The 18,158-nt window shown below is 35.8% G+C and overlaps 1 protein-coding gene across 1 annotated transcript in view; it reads left to right on the top strand.

The window, feature by feature from the left end:
* The window catches only part of LOC128255911 (protein espinas), a 40,344-nt gene that overhangs the window by 15,926 nt on the left and 6,260 nt on the right, over positions 1-18,158 (top strand). Inside the window, exon 4 of the mRNA XM_052985827.1 lies at positions 16,182-16,310. Within this exon, the coding sequence (XP_052841787.1) occupies positions 16,182-16,310 (129 nt within the window). The remainder of the gene's footprint in view (positions 1-16,181; positions 16,311-18,158) is intronic.

Raw genomic sequence — 18,158 nt, 5'->3', positions numbered from 1 at the left:
CCGATTTTGATGAAATTTAAATCGTAATTCTGAAATAATTAACCATTACTATGTGTCGAAAAAACTAAAAAAAAAAAAAAAAAATAGAAAAGTTATAATTTTTTTAAAGTTATTTTTCCGATTGTTCCTATGGGAGCTATGTGCTATAGTCGTGCGATCCGGCTCGTTCCGACTTATATACTACCTGCAATAGATAGACAACTTTTGGGAAAGTTTCATGCAGATAGCTTTAAAACTGAGAGACTGACAGACGGACGGACAGACGGACATGGCTAGATCGACTCTCCTAGTGATGCTGATCAAGAATATATATACTTTAAAGGGTCGGAGATGTCTCCTTCACTGCGTTGCAAACTTCTGACTGAAATTATAATACCCTCTGCAAGGGTATAAAAAAGAACTAACTTTAAGGGGAGGGTAGAGTTTTAAAGGCGAAAAAAACGCATATGTTTATTACCGGAATATCAGAAAAAAAAATTAATATGCATTTTAAAATTGATGAATTTTTTCGAGGTAATCAATAATACTTTTTCAGTTTTTTTTAAGCCACTTGAAGTGAATAACGCGATTGCGGTTAATTTGTAATATTAAAATAGAAAAAAAAACTCATCGTGATTACCTACTGATTTATGTGAAGAAGTATTGCTCTAATTTCCAAAAGGATCGGTTCAGTAGATTTTGAGTTCTGATGTTCACAAACTTCAAAAAAGACGTTTTCAGGAAAATCGATTTAAAGTTTTTCTTACGTGAACAATCTGGTAGTACGGCCTGTCTTTTGAAACGTCGTTAGTTTTACTCGGACTGGCTTAAAATTCCTTAACCTATTGTTGATTCAGAAAAAATAAAAAAAGGGGGAAAAAAGTTTAAACCCTATCCCTCACATTTTCATTTGCTCAGACTGGTATAAGCCGACATGGTAAATAGTTGCAACGCTTTCACTGCAGTCCTGGTCAATTTTTGTAAACACATCATTAAAATAATAATAAAAGCAAAATTAGTTAATTTGTTAATTTTTATTTCACGACATTTATTATTCTGTCAATACCGTCATTAAAATATTATTAGGTCCACAAAAGGTTACTCTTAAGAAATTTCCAGTTTTCATTTGCGATACTTTAGGTTGCCACAAATAATACGAGTTTTTTATGAATTGTTTCAAACGATTTTTGCAATTCAGTTGATTAGAAATGATACCATTGATAAAATCTGCGACGGATTTATCAAATTGATATGTATTCATCAAGTCCATCATTGATCTCTTTGATAAATCAACTTCACATACAGTTCCAGGTTGAGTAAAAGTGCATCTGGTTGAAGTGGTCCTCATTATGTCGGTTCTGGATGGCAGTATAGTTGGTGTATTAGTCCCTGACAGCTGCTACGGTATACTAATAATGTAAATTAATATAAGTAGCTAAAATTAGGTAGAAAATGTGAGGTAATTGAACGTTTTCAATAGATTAATAGTAATAACTTAACTCACCATTGATAAGATTTACTACGAATGGGGACGCATTCCCTAAGGGCAGCCTCTCTGTTGAAACTGTTGTTTGAAAATACTCGTTCTAATGCTCTGATAATGCTTATCGCATGCTGAAGCTGTTTAAAAATGTTGGCGCTTGCTAAAACATTAACGGACGTTCTTGAGTTTTCTCGAATGGGCATGGTCACTTGGCTTTCCTGAACACCGCCTGTAAATGAGTTGACTGATCTAAAGTCGTTTGGATTTATGGAATTGAGCAATTCCATAGTCTCGCTTAAAATATCATGCACAATGGACGCACACTTCGCCCCACTGCCATTTAGGGAGATATTTTGTATTGCACTGAGACCTCCAGTAACCGTTTTTTTTCGCGAGCTGAAGTTTTTCAAAAACTGTGCCGCTTTGAATAGAATTATCTGTTGCTTTTGTTTTTGGTGATGAGTCGTTTGTCAATATGGATTCAATCGATTGCAACATTCTGTAAAGTATATCCCGTGCATTAAATACATGCCTTCGTCTTGTTTCGTCAAGGGCGCCTTCATACGGCTGAACTCTAACTGCATTCACTTCTTCGCACCATTGTACAATATGACCAATAAGTTGTGTGTATTGGAGCCGAGCATGTCGCAAAGTGCTGACTGTATTTTGCGTATGGGGTTCTCTAGACTCCCGAAACGTAGTTAAATGTCTTTCTGACAGAAAACAGTCAAGAAAACGTAGTTGCTTGATGTATAAGTCTGGGACCTCCTGGTCACCCAGAACTGTCACAGCAGAAAAAAAGCACAAGAGAACCACGTAAAAAGTTTTCATTGCGACCGCTGATTGAAGACTGAATACTGTTTAGCCTTAGTGAAGCGCTTTATATACCCTAATCTGATGAGGCTTTGCATGTGTGCTGTTCACAAATCATAATCGTATTAGTCAGCGAACGAGATTAAACTGCTCTATTAGGAATACAAAGTAGAACACCCAAAAAAATATGGATAACCACGCAATGGAAAATAAAATTGTATTTTTTGGGATTCCTAATCTGAAGCCTAACAGAGGGTTCGTATTTTTTGGATTCTAGTAGTTTGTTCCCGAGTCAAAAGTGCAGTCAAATCATTTTCATTTATCAAGTTTAGTGAAATATCCAAAGAATAAATAATTTCCTTAAACAAAAGAATTTTCGAAATAAAACTGGTTTTCAAATTTAAATCGACAAGTTTGGTTTTTCAGTGCAGATGAACTCCCTGATGCAGAAAATGTCACTCAAATGTCACTTTTTCTCAAACTACTATTCATTCACCCCGCAAGTTTCTCGGGTATGCCGCTTCGATTTATTCTACAATTAGTCAGCGAAAAGGAATTAGCCAAATCTTCTAAGAATATTATTCCAAGCCGACCTTCAAACGTTTAGCGATAAGAAAAATATTCCCAAGAGCACAAGACTTATTAAATAAATTGGGATCAATATTTTTACCCCGCCAGTATTCTGCGAAACATTGATTCGACGTAGCAAGCTTAAGTGGAATTTTAAAAATTTTAAGAAATTTTTATATTGTTCTGAGCTGAACATTTTTTTCAAGATAACAAGTCTAATCAAATAATTTGGGACTAAATTGGAATACACAATAAGATTTCTTGGAAAGTTTGTATCGACTATGGCAGCGAGGTTTATATTTGTTAGCAAAATTGGATAGATGTTCTTAATGAAGCAAACTTCGTCAAGGCTAAGATTATATACCTTTGTAGCTATTGCAAAAATTAAATGCTCTTTAAAACATTAAAATTATGATTTACTTGAGTATATGTTTAAAAACATTTGACAGCTTCATGATATCGTAATTCTGAACTGACAAATTATTAATAAATCAAAAACAATTTTAAACAAGAAAGGAAGCAAACTTCGGCAAGCCGAAGTTCATATACCCTTGCAGCTATTAAATATTCTTTATTTTTCCGATTGTTCCTATGGGAGCTATATGCTATAGTCGTCCGATCCAGCTCATTCCGATTTATATACTACCTGCAATAGAAAGACAACTTTTGAGAAAGTTTCACGCAGATAGCTTTAAAACTGAGAGACTAGTTTGCGTAGAAACGGACGGACAGACGGACGGACAGACGGACATGGCTAGATCGACTCGCCTAGTGATGCTGATCAAGAATATATATACTATATAGGTCGGAAATGTCTCCTTCACTGCGTTGCAATCTTCTGACTGAAATTTTAATACCCTCAGCAAGGGTATAATAAGATTAAAGAACTTGTATGTTTTCAAATATTCGGCATTAATTTTATATAAATCAAAGGTAAGAGCTCTATTATAGAAAATATGCCAAAATAAAAAGGAATTTTTAAGAAATACATTTTTAATGTTATAACCAAGAACGAACTGTATAGTTTCCATAGATAAGTATTCGTATTCCTCTGAAAGGATATGAAATATACAACTTTTAAAGGTTATACTTCAGTTGGTTATACTATGCGCTATGTTACATTTAAGTTAGAACTCAAGAAATTTTTAGAGTCTTCGTTTTGGATTAAAAGGTTATCTCCCATATGTTCTGTTGCCTTTAATCAAAAAATTTATCTTACAACATTGTTTTTATACCCTTGCAGAGGGTATTATAATTTCAGTCAAAAGCTTGCAAAGTATATATATTATGTATCAGCATCACAAGGAGAGTCGATCTAGCCATGTCCGTCTGTCCGTTCGTCTGTCCGTCCGTCTGTCCGTTTGTTCGTTTCTACGCAAACTTGTCTCTCAGTTTTGAAGCTATCAGCATGAAACATTCCCAAATATTCAAAATAAAAATGTCATTTAATTTAAAAATAAATATTAAAAACAGAAACCGTTTACACAGGTACCGTTCAAAAGATATGCTATCTGACTTGATGTCATAATTTGCTGCGAAGGGCGTTTAAGCCCCTCCCAAAACAGTTGTTTTCCTGTTGCAGATAGTATATAAGTCATCATGGCAAGCATCAAAAATGATGAAAATGTATTAAAATGCTATTTAATTTACCCGAATGGGAGGGGCTTAAACGCCCTTCGCAGCAAATTATGACATCAAGTCAGATAGCATATCTTTTTGAACGGTACCTGTGTAAACGGTTTCTGTTTTTAATATTTATTTTTAAATTAAATGACATTTTTATTTTGAATATAACAGGTTATTTATAAGAAATCACGTACAGTAAACTAAAAAATGTACTCCAACTGCTCTTTCGGGAAATCGGGCAAAATTGGAGAGTCACAATTTATTTGTTGCAAAAAGGAATGGGCCTGTTTTTCCAAAGTTTCACGCGTGGTGTTTGAAGAATGTGCCGCGGGTATTGATTTCATTACTTGTTCTCGAAGCGTTTCACATGAATCCGTTGCCTGACGTCTAGACCTATGGCTGTATTCTTCGGAGCCATACCCGTGCCATTTGACGTATTCATCACATTGATTTCTGAGATTCACAAAGTTATGAGCAAGGTTCCCCCGGAGATAAGATGAATTTAACATTTGAGCACTCTGAAAAAAATGAATTAAATTATTAAAAGATCAATATTTTAATAGGTGTGTTGCAAAACATCTTCCACCCAGATTCACAGCCAATGTGTGTGGAATTTCGGTAGTAAAAGATTTCTGTAGCACTTTGGTTAGCCGATCACTCCGTCTTTGAGACGCTCGGTTCATGTGCCTACATAATATACAGACCTGGAACACTTTGGCGATAGAAATTTTATTTAAAAATACTCAGACTTAAAGCATTTTTAGTATTGAGACAAATAATATTTGTGTAATAAAAAGGGCTTTACCAATTACAATCTAGGTCTTGCAAAAATTAGCAAATTTTTATTTAGGACAAGCAGACGGACATTGGTAATTTAATTTTCGTGTCGATGCTGTGAAAAATATAATCACTTCATCGGGGAGAAAACTCTATCATTTTATAAATAAAAAACAGTATAATGTCTACCTATTACCGAGTCACTCAACTATATTACTTACTATTTTTGCGCCGGACATGGTCCCATGAAGTCTGTTTAAGTTATATGATTCCTTCTCCAAGTCTGTAACGACCTGATTTGTTATTTCCATTGCCTTTGTCACTTTTGCTTGCAAAGTTTCAAAAAACTTTTCAATAACTTGTATTTCTTTTTCATAGGTTGTCTTGTTGCTTTCAACCACTTCCCATAGTCCATGATAAATGAACACATCAAGGAAAATGGCTCGTCCGAACGGGGTTCTTACGATTCGAATGACAGCAGCAAAAATTGTCGAAATAACAATACGTTTTTCCAAAGAGTTTTCCCGCAAAGACACCTTTTCCTTTCCGTAATATCCTTCCGGACCGAAATCTTCTTCGATATCGTCCGTTAACTCATCCAACACGTCTTGGAGTCTTACCATTTTGCTTTGTACTTCTGACAATAACTTTAGTGAGTTGTCTGCTAGTTTCAAGCCATTATTCATGGACTCAGTTACCATTCCTATTAAGATGCATATTTCGTTTTGAGACAGTAGTGGTCTATTAATAAAGTCTATATAAACGCCAAATGTTGGTTTACTCGAATGGCACCATTCGAACACCGGGCCCACACATTTTGAGTAGGTTTGACGAGCATCGGAACTTATTGCCTTCATTTCTCTTAGCTTGGACTTAGCCGTACCCTTGTAGCTGCGCATAGCTATTTCTATTGATCTAATAGTTTCCTGTAGCGGGACAAATTGAATTTTCAAATCCAATTCCTCCTTGTATTTCACGACAACATTGCTTATAGTGCGAAGCGTTAACTCAATGTTAACGTAAGTTTCATCTGCAAGACAAACTGTAAATGAACTGCACCACAGAATCACGAGAACCGAGATTGTATTTATCTTCATGATGAAAATAATTTGCAGTGTGCAGAACTGGAAGAACTATTGGTGAAGAAAGGCAGACAAGCTACAACGGATCAACATTTCAGATGTCCCGGGCAATTTATGCTCTCTCGCCCAGCTTTTACCAAAAATACATTTCGGGCAGAACTGTATAACATTTAATCAAAATAAACTTTCGTAGAAATATTGCGGGGAATTTAATTTCATTCATTTAATTAGTTTTGCAGTCTTGGAACTGAAATGCTCTCTTATCACAAAACTTTTAAAGTTTAGCTTGCTATAATTTTAGGAATTTTTGGATTTTGTACACATTATTAAATCAAACTTCTCGGAAATCGTGCGGGGCACTGCATCTTGGTCCCAATTTTTTTTATGAGTCTTAGTTCTTGGAAATATTTTAATTATCAACAAATTTTTAACATTTTAATTTGTTTGCAAATTTGCAAAGATAATGGAATCGAACTTCCTGGGAATTCTTGCGTGAAAAATTTAGTGCACCGGTCGAAAGCCTACATATTTTCCAACAAAAAAAACATTATAAGATCCCATTTTCCAAGAACAAGACAGCATAGTAAAGTCAAGTATGTACGTTCATAAGGGTGAATAAAAAGAACATGATATCGCCATTTAATGTGGAACATATTGGTGTACAATAAATGTATTCAAAAAGTAAAATTTATTTTTAAAACTTGTTGATTTGGAGTGTGGTTGCTTTTGGTTTAATGAATTAAATATTTAATCTCCCTGAAAAAACGAACAATTTGAATTGCGCCAAGTGCTCAGATAAGGCACAACCGGCCAAAAAATTGTTTTTATACCCTTGCAGAGGGTATTATAATTTCAGTCAAAAGCTTGCAAAGTATATATATTATGTATCAGCATCACAAGGAGAGTCGATCTAGCCATGTCCGTCTGTCCGTTCGTCTGTCCGTCCGTCTGTCCGTTTGTTCGTTTCTACGCAAACTTGTCTCTCAGTTTTGAAGCTATCAGCATGAAACATTCCCAAAAGTTGTTTTCCTGTTGCAGATAGTATATAAGTCATCATGGCAAGCATCAAAAATGATGAAAATGTATTAAAATGCTATTTAATTTACCCGAATGGGAGGGGCTTAAACGCCCTTCGCAGCAAATTATGACATCAAGTCAGATAGCATATCTTTTGAACGGTACCTGTGTAAACGGTTTCTGTTTTTAAGATTTATTTTTAAATTAAATGGCATTTTTATTTTGAATATAACAGGTTATTTATAAGAAATCACGTACAGTAAACTAAAAAATGTACTCCAACTGCTCTTTCGGGAAATCGGGCAAAATTGGAGAGTCACAATTTATTTGTTGCAAAAAGGAATGGGCCTGTTTTTCCAAAGTTTCACGCGTGGTGTTTGAAGAATGTGCCGCGGGTATTGATTTCATTACTTGTTCTCGAAGCGTTTCACATGAATCCGTTGCCTGACGTCTAGACCTATGGCTGTATTCTTGGGAGCCATACCCGTGCCATTTGACGTATTCATCACATTGATTTCTGAGATTCACAAAGTTATGAACAAGGTTCCCCCGGAGATAAGATGAATTTAACATTTGAGCACTCTGAAAAAAATGAATTAAATTATTAAAAGATCAATATTTTAATAGGTGTGTTGCAAAACATCTTCCACCCAGATTCACAGCCAATGTGTGTGGAATTTCGGTAGTAAAAGATTTCTGTAGCACTTTGGTTAGCCGATCACTCCGTCTTTGAGACGCTCGGTTCATGTGCCTACATAATATACAGACCTGGAACACTTTGGCGATAGAAATTTTATTTAAAAATACTCAGACTTAAAGCATTTTTAGTATTGAGACAAATAATATTTGTGTAATAAAAAGGGCTTTACCAATTACAATCTAGGTCTTGCAAAAATTAGCAAATTTTTATTTAGGACAAGCAGACGGACATTGGTAATTTAATTTTCGTGTCGATGCTGTGAAAAATATAATCACTTCATCGGGGAGAAAACTCTATCATTTTATAAATAAAAAACAGTATAATGTCTACCTATTACCGAGTCACTCAACTATATTACTTACTATTTTTGCGCCGGACATGGTCCCATGAAGTCTGTTTAAGTTATATGATTCCTTCTCCAAGTCTGTAACGACCTGATTTGTTATTTCCATTGCCTTTGTCACTTTTGCTTGCAAAGTTTCAAAAAACTTTTCAATAACTTGTATTTCTTTTTCATAGGTTGTCTTGTTGCTTTCAACCACTTCCCATAGTCCGTGATAAATGAACACATCAAGGAAAATGGCTCGTCCGAACGGGGTTCTTACGATTCGAATGACAGCAGCAAAAATTGTCGAAATAACAATACGTTTTTCCAAAGAGTTTTCCCGCAAAGACACCTTTTCCTTTCCGTAATATCCTTCCGGACCGAAATCTTCTTCGATATCGTCCGTTAACTCATCCAACACGTCTTGGAGTCTTACCATTTTGCTTTGTACTTCTGACAATAACTTTAGTGAGTTGTCTGCTAGTTTCAAGCCATTATTCATGGACTCAGTTACCATTCCTATTAAGATGCATATTTCGTTTTGAGACAGTAGTGGTCTATTAATAAAGTCTATATAAACGCCAAATGTTGGTTTACTCGAATGGCACCATTCGAACACCGGGCCCACACATTTTGAGTAGGTTTGACGAGCATCGGAACTTATTGCCTTCATTTCTCTTAGCTTGGACTTAGCCGTACCCTTGTAGCTGCGCATAGCTATTTCTATTGATCTAATAGTTTCCTGTAGCGGGACAAATTGAATTTTCAAATCCAATTCCTCCTTGTATTTCACGACAACATTGCTTATAGTGCGAAGCGTTAACTCAATGTTAACGTAAGTTTCATCTGCAAGACAAACTGTAAATGAACTGCACCACAGAATCACGAGAACCGAGATTGTATTTATCTTCATGATGAAAATAATTTGCAGTGTGCAGAACTGGAAGAACTATTGGTGAAGAAAGGCAGACAAGCTACAACGGATCAACATTTCAGATGTCCCGGGCAATTTATGCTCTCTCGCCCAGCTTTTACCAAAAATACATTTCGGGCAGAACTGTATAACATTTAATCAAAATAAACTTTCTTAGAAATATTGCGGGGAATTTAATTTCATTCATTTAATTAGTTTTGCAGTCTTGGAACTGAAATGCTCTCTTATCACAAAACTTTTAAAGTTTAGCTTGCTATAAATTTTTTAGGAATTTTTGGATTTTGTACACATTATTAAATCAAACTTCTCGGAAATCGTGCGGGGCACTGCATCTTGGTCCCAATTTTTTTTATGAGTCTTAGTTCTTGGAAATATTTTAATTATCAACAAATTTTTTAACATTTTAATTTGTTTGCAAATTTGCAAAGATAATGGAATCGAACTTCCTGGGAATTCTTGCGTGAAAAATTTAGTGCACGGTCGAAAGCCTACATATTTTCCAACAAAAAAAACATTATAAGATCCCATTTTCCAAGAACAAGACAGCATAGTAAAGTCAAGTATGTACGTTCATAAGGGTGAATAAAAAGAACATGATATCGCCATTTAATGTGGAACATATTGGTGTACAATAAATGTATTCAAAAAGTAAAATTTATTTTTAAAACTTGTTGATTTGGAGTGTGGTTGCTTTTGGTTTAATGAATTAAATATTTAATCTCCCTGAAAAAACGAACAATTTGAATTGCGCCAAGTGCTCAGATAAGGCACAACCGGCCAAAAAATTGTTTTTATACCCTTGCAGAGGGTATTATAATTTCAGTCAAAAGCTTGCAAAGTATATATATTATGTATCAGCATCACAAGGAGAGTCGATCTAGCCATGTCCGTCTGTCCGTTCGTCTGTCCGTCCGTCTGTCCGTTTGTTCGTTTCTACGCAAACTTGTCTCTCAGTTTTGAAGCTATCAGCATGAAACATTCCCAAAAGTTGTTTTCCTGTTGCAGATAGTATATAAGTCATCATGGCAAGCATCAAAAATGATGAAAATGTATTAAAATGCTATTTAATTTACCCGAATGGGAGGGGCTTAAACGCCCTTCGCAGCAAATTATGACATCAAGTCAGATAGCATATCTTTTTGAACGGTACCTGTGTAAACGGTTTCTGTTTTTAAGATTTATTTTTAAATTAAATGGCATTTTTATTTTGAATATAACAGGTTATTTATAAGAAATCACGTACAGTAAACTAAAAAATGTACTCCAACTGCTCTTTCGGGAAATCGGGCAAAATTGGAGAGTCACAATTTATTTGTTGCAAAAAGGAATGGGCCTGTTTTTCCAAAGTTTCACGCGTGGTGTTTGAAGAATGTGCCGCGGGTATTGATTTCATTACTTGTTCTCGAAGCGTTTCACATGAATCCGTTGCCTGACGTCTAGACCTATGGCTGTATTCTTGGGAGCCATACCCGTGCCATTTGACGTATTCATCACATTGATTTCTGAGATTCACAAAGTTATGAACAAGGTTCCCCCGGAGATAAGATGAATTTAACATTTGAGCACTCTGAAAAAAATGAATTAAATTATTAAAAGATCAATATTTTAATAGGTGTGTTGCAAAACATCTTCCACCCAGATTCACAGCCAATGTGTGTGGAATTTCGGTAGTAAAAGATTTCTGTAGCACTTTGGTTAGCCGATCACTCCGTCTTTGAGACGCTCGGTTCATGTGCCTACATAATATACAGACCTGGAACACTTTGGCGATAGAAATTTTATTTAAAAATACTCAGACTTAAAGCATTTTTAGTATTGAGACAAATAATATTTGTGTAATAAAAAGGGCTTTACCAATTACAAATCTAGGTCTTGCAAAAATTAGCAAATTTTTATTTAGGACAAGCAGACGGACATTGGTAATTTAATTTTCGTGTCGATGCTGTGAAAAATATAATCACTTCATCGGGGAGAAAACTCTATCATTTTATAAATAAAAAACAGTATAATGTCTACCTATTACCGAGTCACTCAACTATATTACTTACTATTTTTGCGCCGGACATGGTCCCATGAAGTCTGTTTAAGTTATATGATTCCTTCTCCAAGTCTGTAACGACCTGATTTGTTATTTCCATTGCCTTTGTCACTTTTGCTTGCAAAGTTTCAAAAAACTTTTCAATAACTTGTATTTCTTTTTCATAGGTTGTCTTGTTGCTTTCAACCACTTCCCATAGTCCATGATAAATGAACACATCAAGGAAAATGGCTCGTCCGAACGGGGTTCTTACGATTCGAATGACAGCAGCAAAAATTGTCGAAATAACAATACGTTTTTCCAAAGAGTTTTCCCGCAAAGACACCTTTTCCTTTCCGTAATATCCTTCCGGACCGAAATCTTCTTCGATATCGTCCGTTAACTCATCCAACACGTCTTGGAGTCTTACCATTTTGCTTTGTACTTCTGACAATAACTTTAGTGAGTTGTCTGCTAGTTTCAAGCCATTATTCATGGACTCAGTTACCATTCCTATTAAGATGCATATTTCGTTTTGAGACAGTAGTGGTCTATTAATAAAGTCTATATAAACGCCAAATGTTGGTTTACTCGAATGGCACCATTCGAACACCGGGCCCACACATTTTGAGTAGGTTTGACGAGCATCGGAACTTATTGCCTTCATTTCTCTTAGCTTGGACTTAGCCGTACCCTTGTAGCTGCGCATAGCTATTTCTATTGATCTAATAGTTTCCTGTAGCGGGACAAATTGAATTTTCAAATCCAATTCCTCCTTGTATTTCACGACAACATTGCTTATAGTGCGAAGCGTTAACTCAATGTTAACGTAAGTTTCATCTGCAAGACAAACTGTAAATGAACTGCACCACAGAATCACGAGAACCGAGATTGTATTTATCTTCATGATGAAAATAATTTGCAGTGTGCAGAACTGGAAGAACTATTGGTGAAGAAAGGCAGACAAGCTACAACTGATCAACATTTCAGATGTCCCGGGCAATTTATGCTCTCTCGCCCAGCTTTTACCAAAAATACATTTCGGGCAGAACTGTATAACATTTAATTAAAATAAACTTTCTTAGAAATATTGCGGGGAATTTAATTTCATTCATTTAATTAGTTTTGCAGTCTTGGAACTGAAATGCTCTCTTATCACAAAACTTTTAAAGTTTAGCTTGCTATAAATTTTTTAGGAATTTTTGGATTTTGTACACATTATTAAATCAAACTTCTCGGAAATCGTGCGGGGCACTGCATCTTGGTCCCAATTTTTTTTATGAGTCTTAGTTCTTGGAAATATTTTAATTATCAACAAATTTTTTAACATTTTAATTTGTTTGCAAATTTGCAAAGATAATGGAATCGAACTTCCTGGGAATTCTTGCGTGAAAAATTTAGTGCACCGGTCGAAAGCCTACATATTTTCCAACAAAAAAAACATTATAAGATCCCATTTTCCAAGAACAAGACAGCATAGTAAAGTCAAGTATGTACGTTCATAAGGGTGAACAAAAAGAACATGATATCGCCATTTAATGTGGAACATATTGGTGTACAATAAATGTATTCAAAAAGTAAAATTTATTTTTAAAACTTGTTGATTTGGAGTGTGGTTGCTTTTGGTTTAATGAATTAAATATTTAATCTCCCTGAAAAAACGAACAATTTGAATTGCGCCAAGTGCTCAGATAAGGCACAACCGGCCAAAACAAGAGCTAGACTAACATATGTTGATTTTTACTTTATATAAAGTTGCACTTAAAACTAATGCGATATTGCCATGAAATTGTAATGATTCTCGTAGCAATTTGAGTTGCCTTTATCAAGATCCGATTTGATACCGTTTAACACTGGGAAGTTCTCGGCTTGGACTTCGTCGGATTGGGGGAGGAACTTTAATCAATTCTAGCTAACAAATTTTCAAGAGAATGTGTGCTAGCCTAGCCAGATGTTAATTTTAAGTTTTGTTTATGCATACTGTTTTTTTTAGAGCTTGGTTTTAATGCCCTTTATTGCCCGCCCTACCTTGTTAACAAAATAAACAACCTAGCATTTATTGGAGAGCTTGTGAAAAAAAACAGTTTTGCTTTTCTGAGTCTGGAGAGCTCGATTCCAATAATTCTGCATTATGGAACATTTGCCAATTTTTCCTAAGGTGATCTTTAAAAGTTTGGTGATCAGAAATTCTAGTTAAAAAAATTTAGACTAAATTTAAATATCGCGCAAGATTTCTATGAAATTTTGTTTCCAACAAAATCCGAAAAATTTGGAAATTTGACATTTTTGAGAAATTTGATAAGAGCTGACTTTAAAACCATTGGAGATAAGACAAATATTCCCAGTTCTACAAAAGTAATAACATTTATTGCGGCCAAGTTTGTGTTCCCTGCAAGATTTCTCGCAAAGCTCGATTCGATTAAGACTTTGTGTTCTCCACAAAATCTCAGGCAGTTTTGTTCAATAACAAAATTTGACAAGAAAGTGTTATTCTTTTTAATTTTTAAATTATTGATATTTATTCAATTTTTTTTTTAAATGTAGTATACTCATTGGGCTTTAATTTTGCTTAATCAACTATTTATTTACAAAGTTTGTAAAAAAGACTTTTATTTTATCATTTTATTTTTCAAAACATGCTTAGATGTTAAATATATTCTTTATTACTAACATACAACAAAAGTTCTGCCACATTTCTAATATTTTTTTCAAAGAAAATTTGCATTTTTGGTGTTCCCTTAAGTCATTACTTTCCGATTTATCTAGCAGAACAGGCAATCTTTGTTATCAACATTGAAAATTTTAAGAAGCGGTCAGTAGCAAAAAACTCTGCCCGTCCTCACAATATAGAGGTCGGAGCTGATATGACTAATATTGATTTCAGCATGCAAATGTAATTGTGGCGTCCACTGGTCGAAAGTATAAAATCGCACTGAGCATCTGGAATTTCATTCAGTCGTTGCTTGCCTGCCTTCAGCATAAAGTACTTCTAGTTATACATAGTAGCAAAGTAGTGAAATTGATGTCCATCATGAAGACAAAAACAACCTCAGTGCTTTTTATTTTATGGTGCAGTTTGTTTTTCCATGCTGATTGTGCAGTTTGGCATGATGATCAGCTTCAATACGATATTATGGAGAAAGCCCTCGGCAATTTAACCAATGTTATCGTGAAATGTAAGGATAACAGGGTGAAATATGTCCCGCTACAGGAAAATATGATATCAGTAGAAAGATCTCTGCGATATTACAAGAGAACGGCTAAGAACGAATTAAATGAAATAAAGGCATTAAGGTCCGGAATTGGTAAAGCCTACAATGACTATTTTGGCACGGTGCATGAGTGGTGCGTTTCGAGTAATTCATCATTTGGCGTTTTCATTGAAAACATAAATGATGAAACATTGACAGATAAGGAGACGAGCATCTTGTGGAGCATGGTACTCGACTCTACGAGCTATGGTCTGAAAGTATCACTAGAAGCACTAATGAAAGTACAAGCCCAAATGACAAATCTAAAAGATGTATCTGTTAAAATTGCAATTTGCAATTTGTTCACACATTTCCGAAAAAATACTTAAAGTTTTCCAAATCGCAGAACAGTTTGAAAAAGAACTGGAAAAAGATAGTATGAATATTAATTCACTTCACGGATTCGTTTCCAGCACAATAAGAAGCGTAAGTACATAATCAAAATTACCAGCAACGATTTCGAGATTGCCTTGTCCGCCTGCCTTTACTTTTATCTTGAGAATATTGTAAAGTAACGTGTTTTTTTTTACAATGTGGCAACACAACTTTACGCATTCCGCAAGGCATTGGATGCTGGGTATCAAATAGTCGGACTAGTTAGCTACAAAAATCTCTTCCAATTAAATTCTAAGCGAACTCCATAGAAATTTCGCAGGAATATGGTTGGAATAGTCTTTTGTGGAATCTTTTATGTTCTTTTAAGATTTAAATAAATATTATTTTAGAATCGACAATGGTATCTGATACCTGAACTCCGCCGCAAGCTCATTCAAAGCATGAAGAATATAGGCAACCGATGTACTGAACTCATAAGAGGTTTTGGCTCTGGGGAAGACCGTCCTGCCAAAGCTGTACATGAAGAGCCGGAGCCAAGTGAAGCGCTTTGCAAAAGGAAAATTGAGCTACAGAAATCAAGCCCCACGCTCGAAACTACGGATCCCAAAAAGTATTCTATTTTTACACAAATAGTTTTTGATTCTGCTACCTCGCAGCCCGAAATCGCAGTGTCACCATCGACCGATAGAGCCCAAGAAGGTTCCACGTTTATAACAGTACTCAAAATAATTTGGTACAGAGTTACTGGATTATTAAGTAATTAATAAAATGTTTTTCTTCATAGTCACGAGTTAAACACAAAACAAAAAAAATACTTACAAATTTTATTGGGAATTTAGCTGTATTTTTCCGGTATACAAGTTTGTAATTAATTGCACATGGGCTTGGTATGCAATTTTTTTACGTTATTTAACTAACATATTCTAAGCTCTTAAAGTCTCCATATTTATAGCTAAGCAAAACAAAAAGAAGCCATATTTTATATTTGAATTGTTTATGTTGAAAAGTATGCATGTTTGTATACCTGGACACAAAATATTTACTTTGAATGTTTTTCCTGCCGAAAACTGCTCATTGAATGAGATATAAAGCATCTCGTTGTGACAAAATTTATAATTACCCCGGTGCGGGCATTGAAAACAGAGTATAAAGAGCGTCCCTCAAAAGGCCCGGCGAGATTAAAAAACTTGCGACTGCCTTTTGAGTTGCCTTAATTAAAATTCAGGAACCCAGAAGCTAACTTTCCGTTTTCGCCTTCGTGTCCATTGCAGGTGCGCTACTGCCACTCGCTGAGCGACGAGGAGCGCAAGGAGCTGCGCATCTTCTCGGCCCAAAGGAAGCGGGAGGCCCTGGGTCGAGGGGCGGTCCGCCTGCTGTCCGACGAGCGACCCTGCAAGGGGGTAAGTTTGAATTTGAAAACAACTTTTTCAGCTTTTTCTTCTGCTTGGCACCCCCCTCCCTCCCGCACACCTAATTGTTGCAGAAATTTGCATTTTATTATGCACGGAAAGTATGAAGATGAAGCGTCGTTTCGATTTCATTTGCGCCTGGCCGGGCAAAGTTTTGCGCCAGAGATTCCTTCTTGGCCCGGGCAATGGGAAAAAATTGACAATGGCCGGGAAAACAATGAACTCGACGGGCAGGGGAGACAGTTGCTGGCAACTTTCAAACGTCTTGAAGTAAAAGATGACAAAAAGATTTCATTAAGTACACTTTCAGCGCGCGGAGGGGAGCTGGAAGTGAAGAACGGTGTTGCAAAAACAATTGCAGTGACTTGCCACTGACAACATAAAGGCTAAGGAGTCGCAGCATGCCCCTCCACCGTTTTCCTCGCGCCAAAAGTGAATGGAGTGCCGGCCAAAGACGCAGTGAAACGGCATTAAAGCACAATGGCAGTGGCATGAAATAGTGGCAGAGGTGGCACCCCCGTGCACTGCATCCTTTCACAGTCTGGTCTGGGAAATTTGCATTGTTATTAGCTGACAGTCGGAGGACTCTTGGGCAGGCATGCCGATGCCGATGCCGATGCCGACGTGCACTTTTCCGGTAGATAGTTGGCAGCTCGATTTATTGTGCTCACACTCGCCACTCGTAAAACTTATTAAAAACTTTATGCCGCATGTTGCGTGTCTGGGACGCGGTCGGATCTCCTCTGGTCGGAGGCGGTTGGTCTGGTCTGGACTGGCCTGGTCTGGTCTGGACTCGTCTCCGAATTCAAGTCCGTCTGCTACGTGCGCCGACGAATGTGGATACGGCGCTCCGGATAGGAACTTGCCCGGAGTCGTGTGCGTGAGTCTGATTATATTTGGCAGTTTACTTGTGCTTATTACGACTGTGGCCCAGCTCGAGCAAACACTTTCCGGATGACGGTATTCATTAGAGTCCCGAATAATCAGTGTGAACTTGGCAAAGAAATTCCCCAAACTTTGCTTAGCCCGAATTCATTTGTGTTTCTTTCTTTCTCAAGCTTAATTTAAGTTTAAAAAAATAAAGGTCTGCAATCGGTATTACATAAATTATTAAATAAATTCGTGATTGGAATTATTTATTTAGTGTTTATATCAATAAACTAAAGAATAAGATGAAATGAAAGTTATTTAAGAGCAGCAATTCCTGAAAATTGAATACAAATATTTATGTATTCTATTTCTTTATTTTCCCTTTGATTTTCATCCATTGCGTTTTTAGCTATTTTGCTATGAATATGAAAATATTAAAAACAATTTGTCATTCGACTATTTTCGGACTTGATTTAAATATCTGAAAACTTAATTTAAATTTAGACCATATTTAACTATTTGATATCTAATATTTTCGACATTTATTTAAAATTTTAATACTGAATCATGGAATTTAATTTGCATTGTATTTAATATTATAATTTCTTATTTAATTCTATTATTTAATATTCAATTTTAAATTGAATAGTCAGTTATCTATTTTTACTATTCCATTTTTATCAGTAAAGGGTTGAAATCAATAATAAGAAGTTAAAAAGAAAAGCCTTCATTTTGGGTTCCGTGAACTGTCTAGGCGTTTTGTATTTTGGCAAACTTTCTGCTTCGCTTCCATTTGAAATCTGATAAACTTTAAAAAGGAATTGAATATATAAAGCCAGCCCTATGCCCTGTCTGAGACCCAAAAAGTGCTTAAAATTCACAGACCATAACTGACTTGCTAAACGGACGTTAAAATGAGAACAAAGGCCTCAACCCTGAGCCATCCAATCGAATGGCGTGGAAAGCATG

The sequence above is a fragment of the Drosophila gunungcola genome, assembly GCF_025200985.1.
Source record: "Drosophila gunungcola strain Sukarami chromosome 2R unlocalized genomic scaffold, Dgunungcola_SK_2 000012F, whole genome shotgun sequence".
NCBI classification, from domain to species: Eukaryota; Metazoa; Arthropoda; class Insecta; order Diptera; family Drosophilidae; genus Drosophila; species Drosophila gunungcola.
The sequence above is the reverse complement of the archived record's forward strand: the minus strand, read 5'-3'. Positions and strand labels throughout refer to the sequence as shown.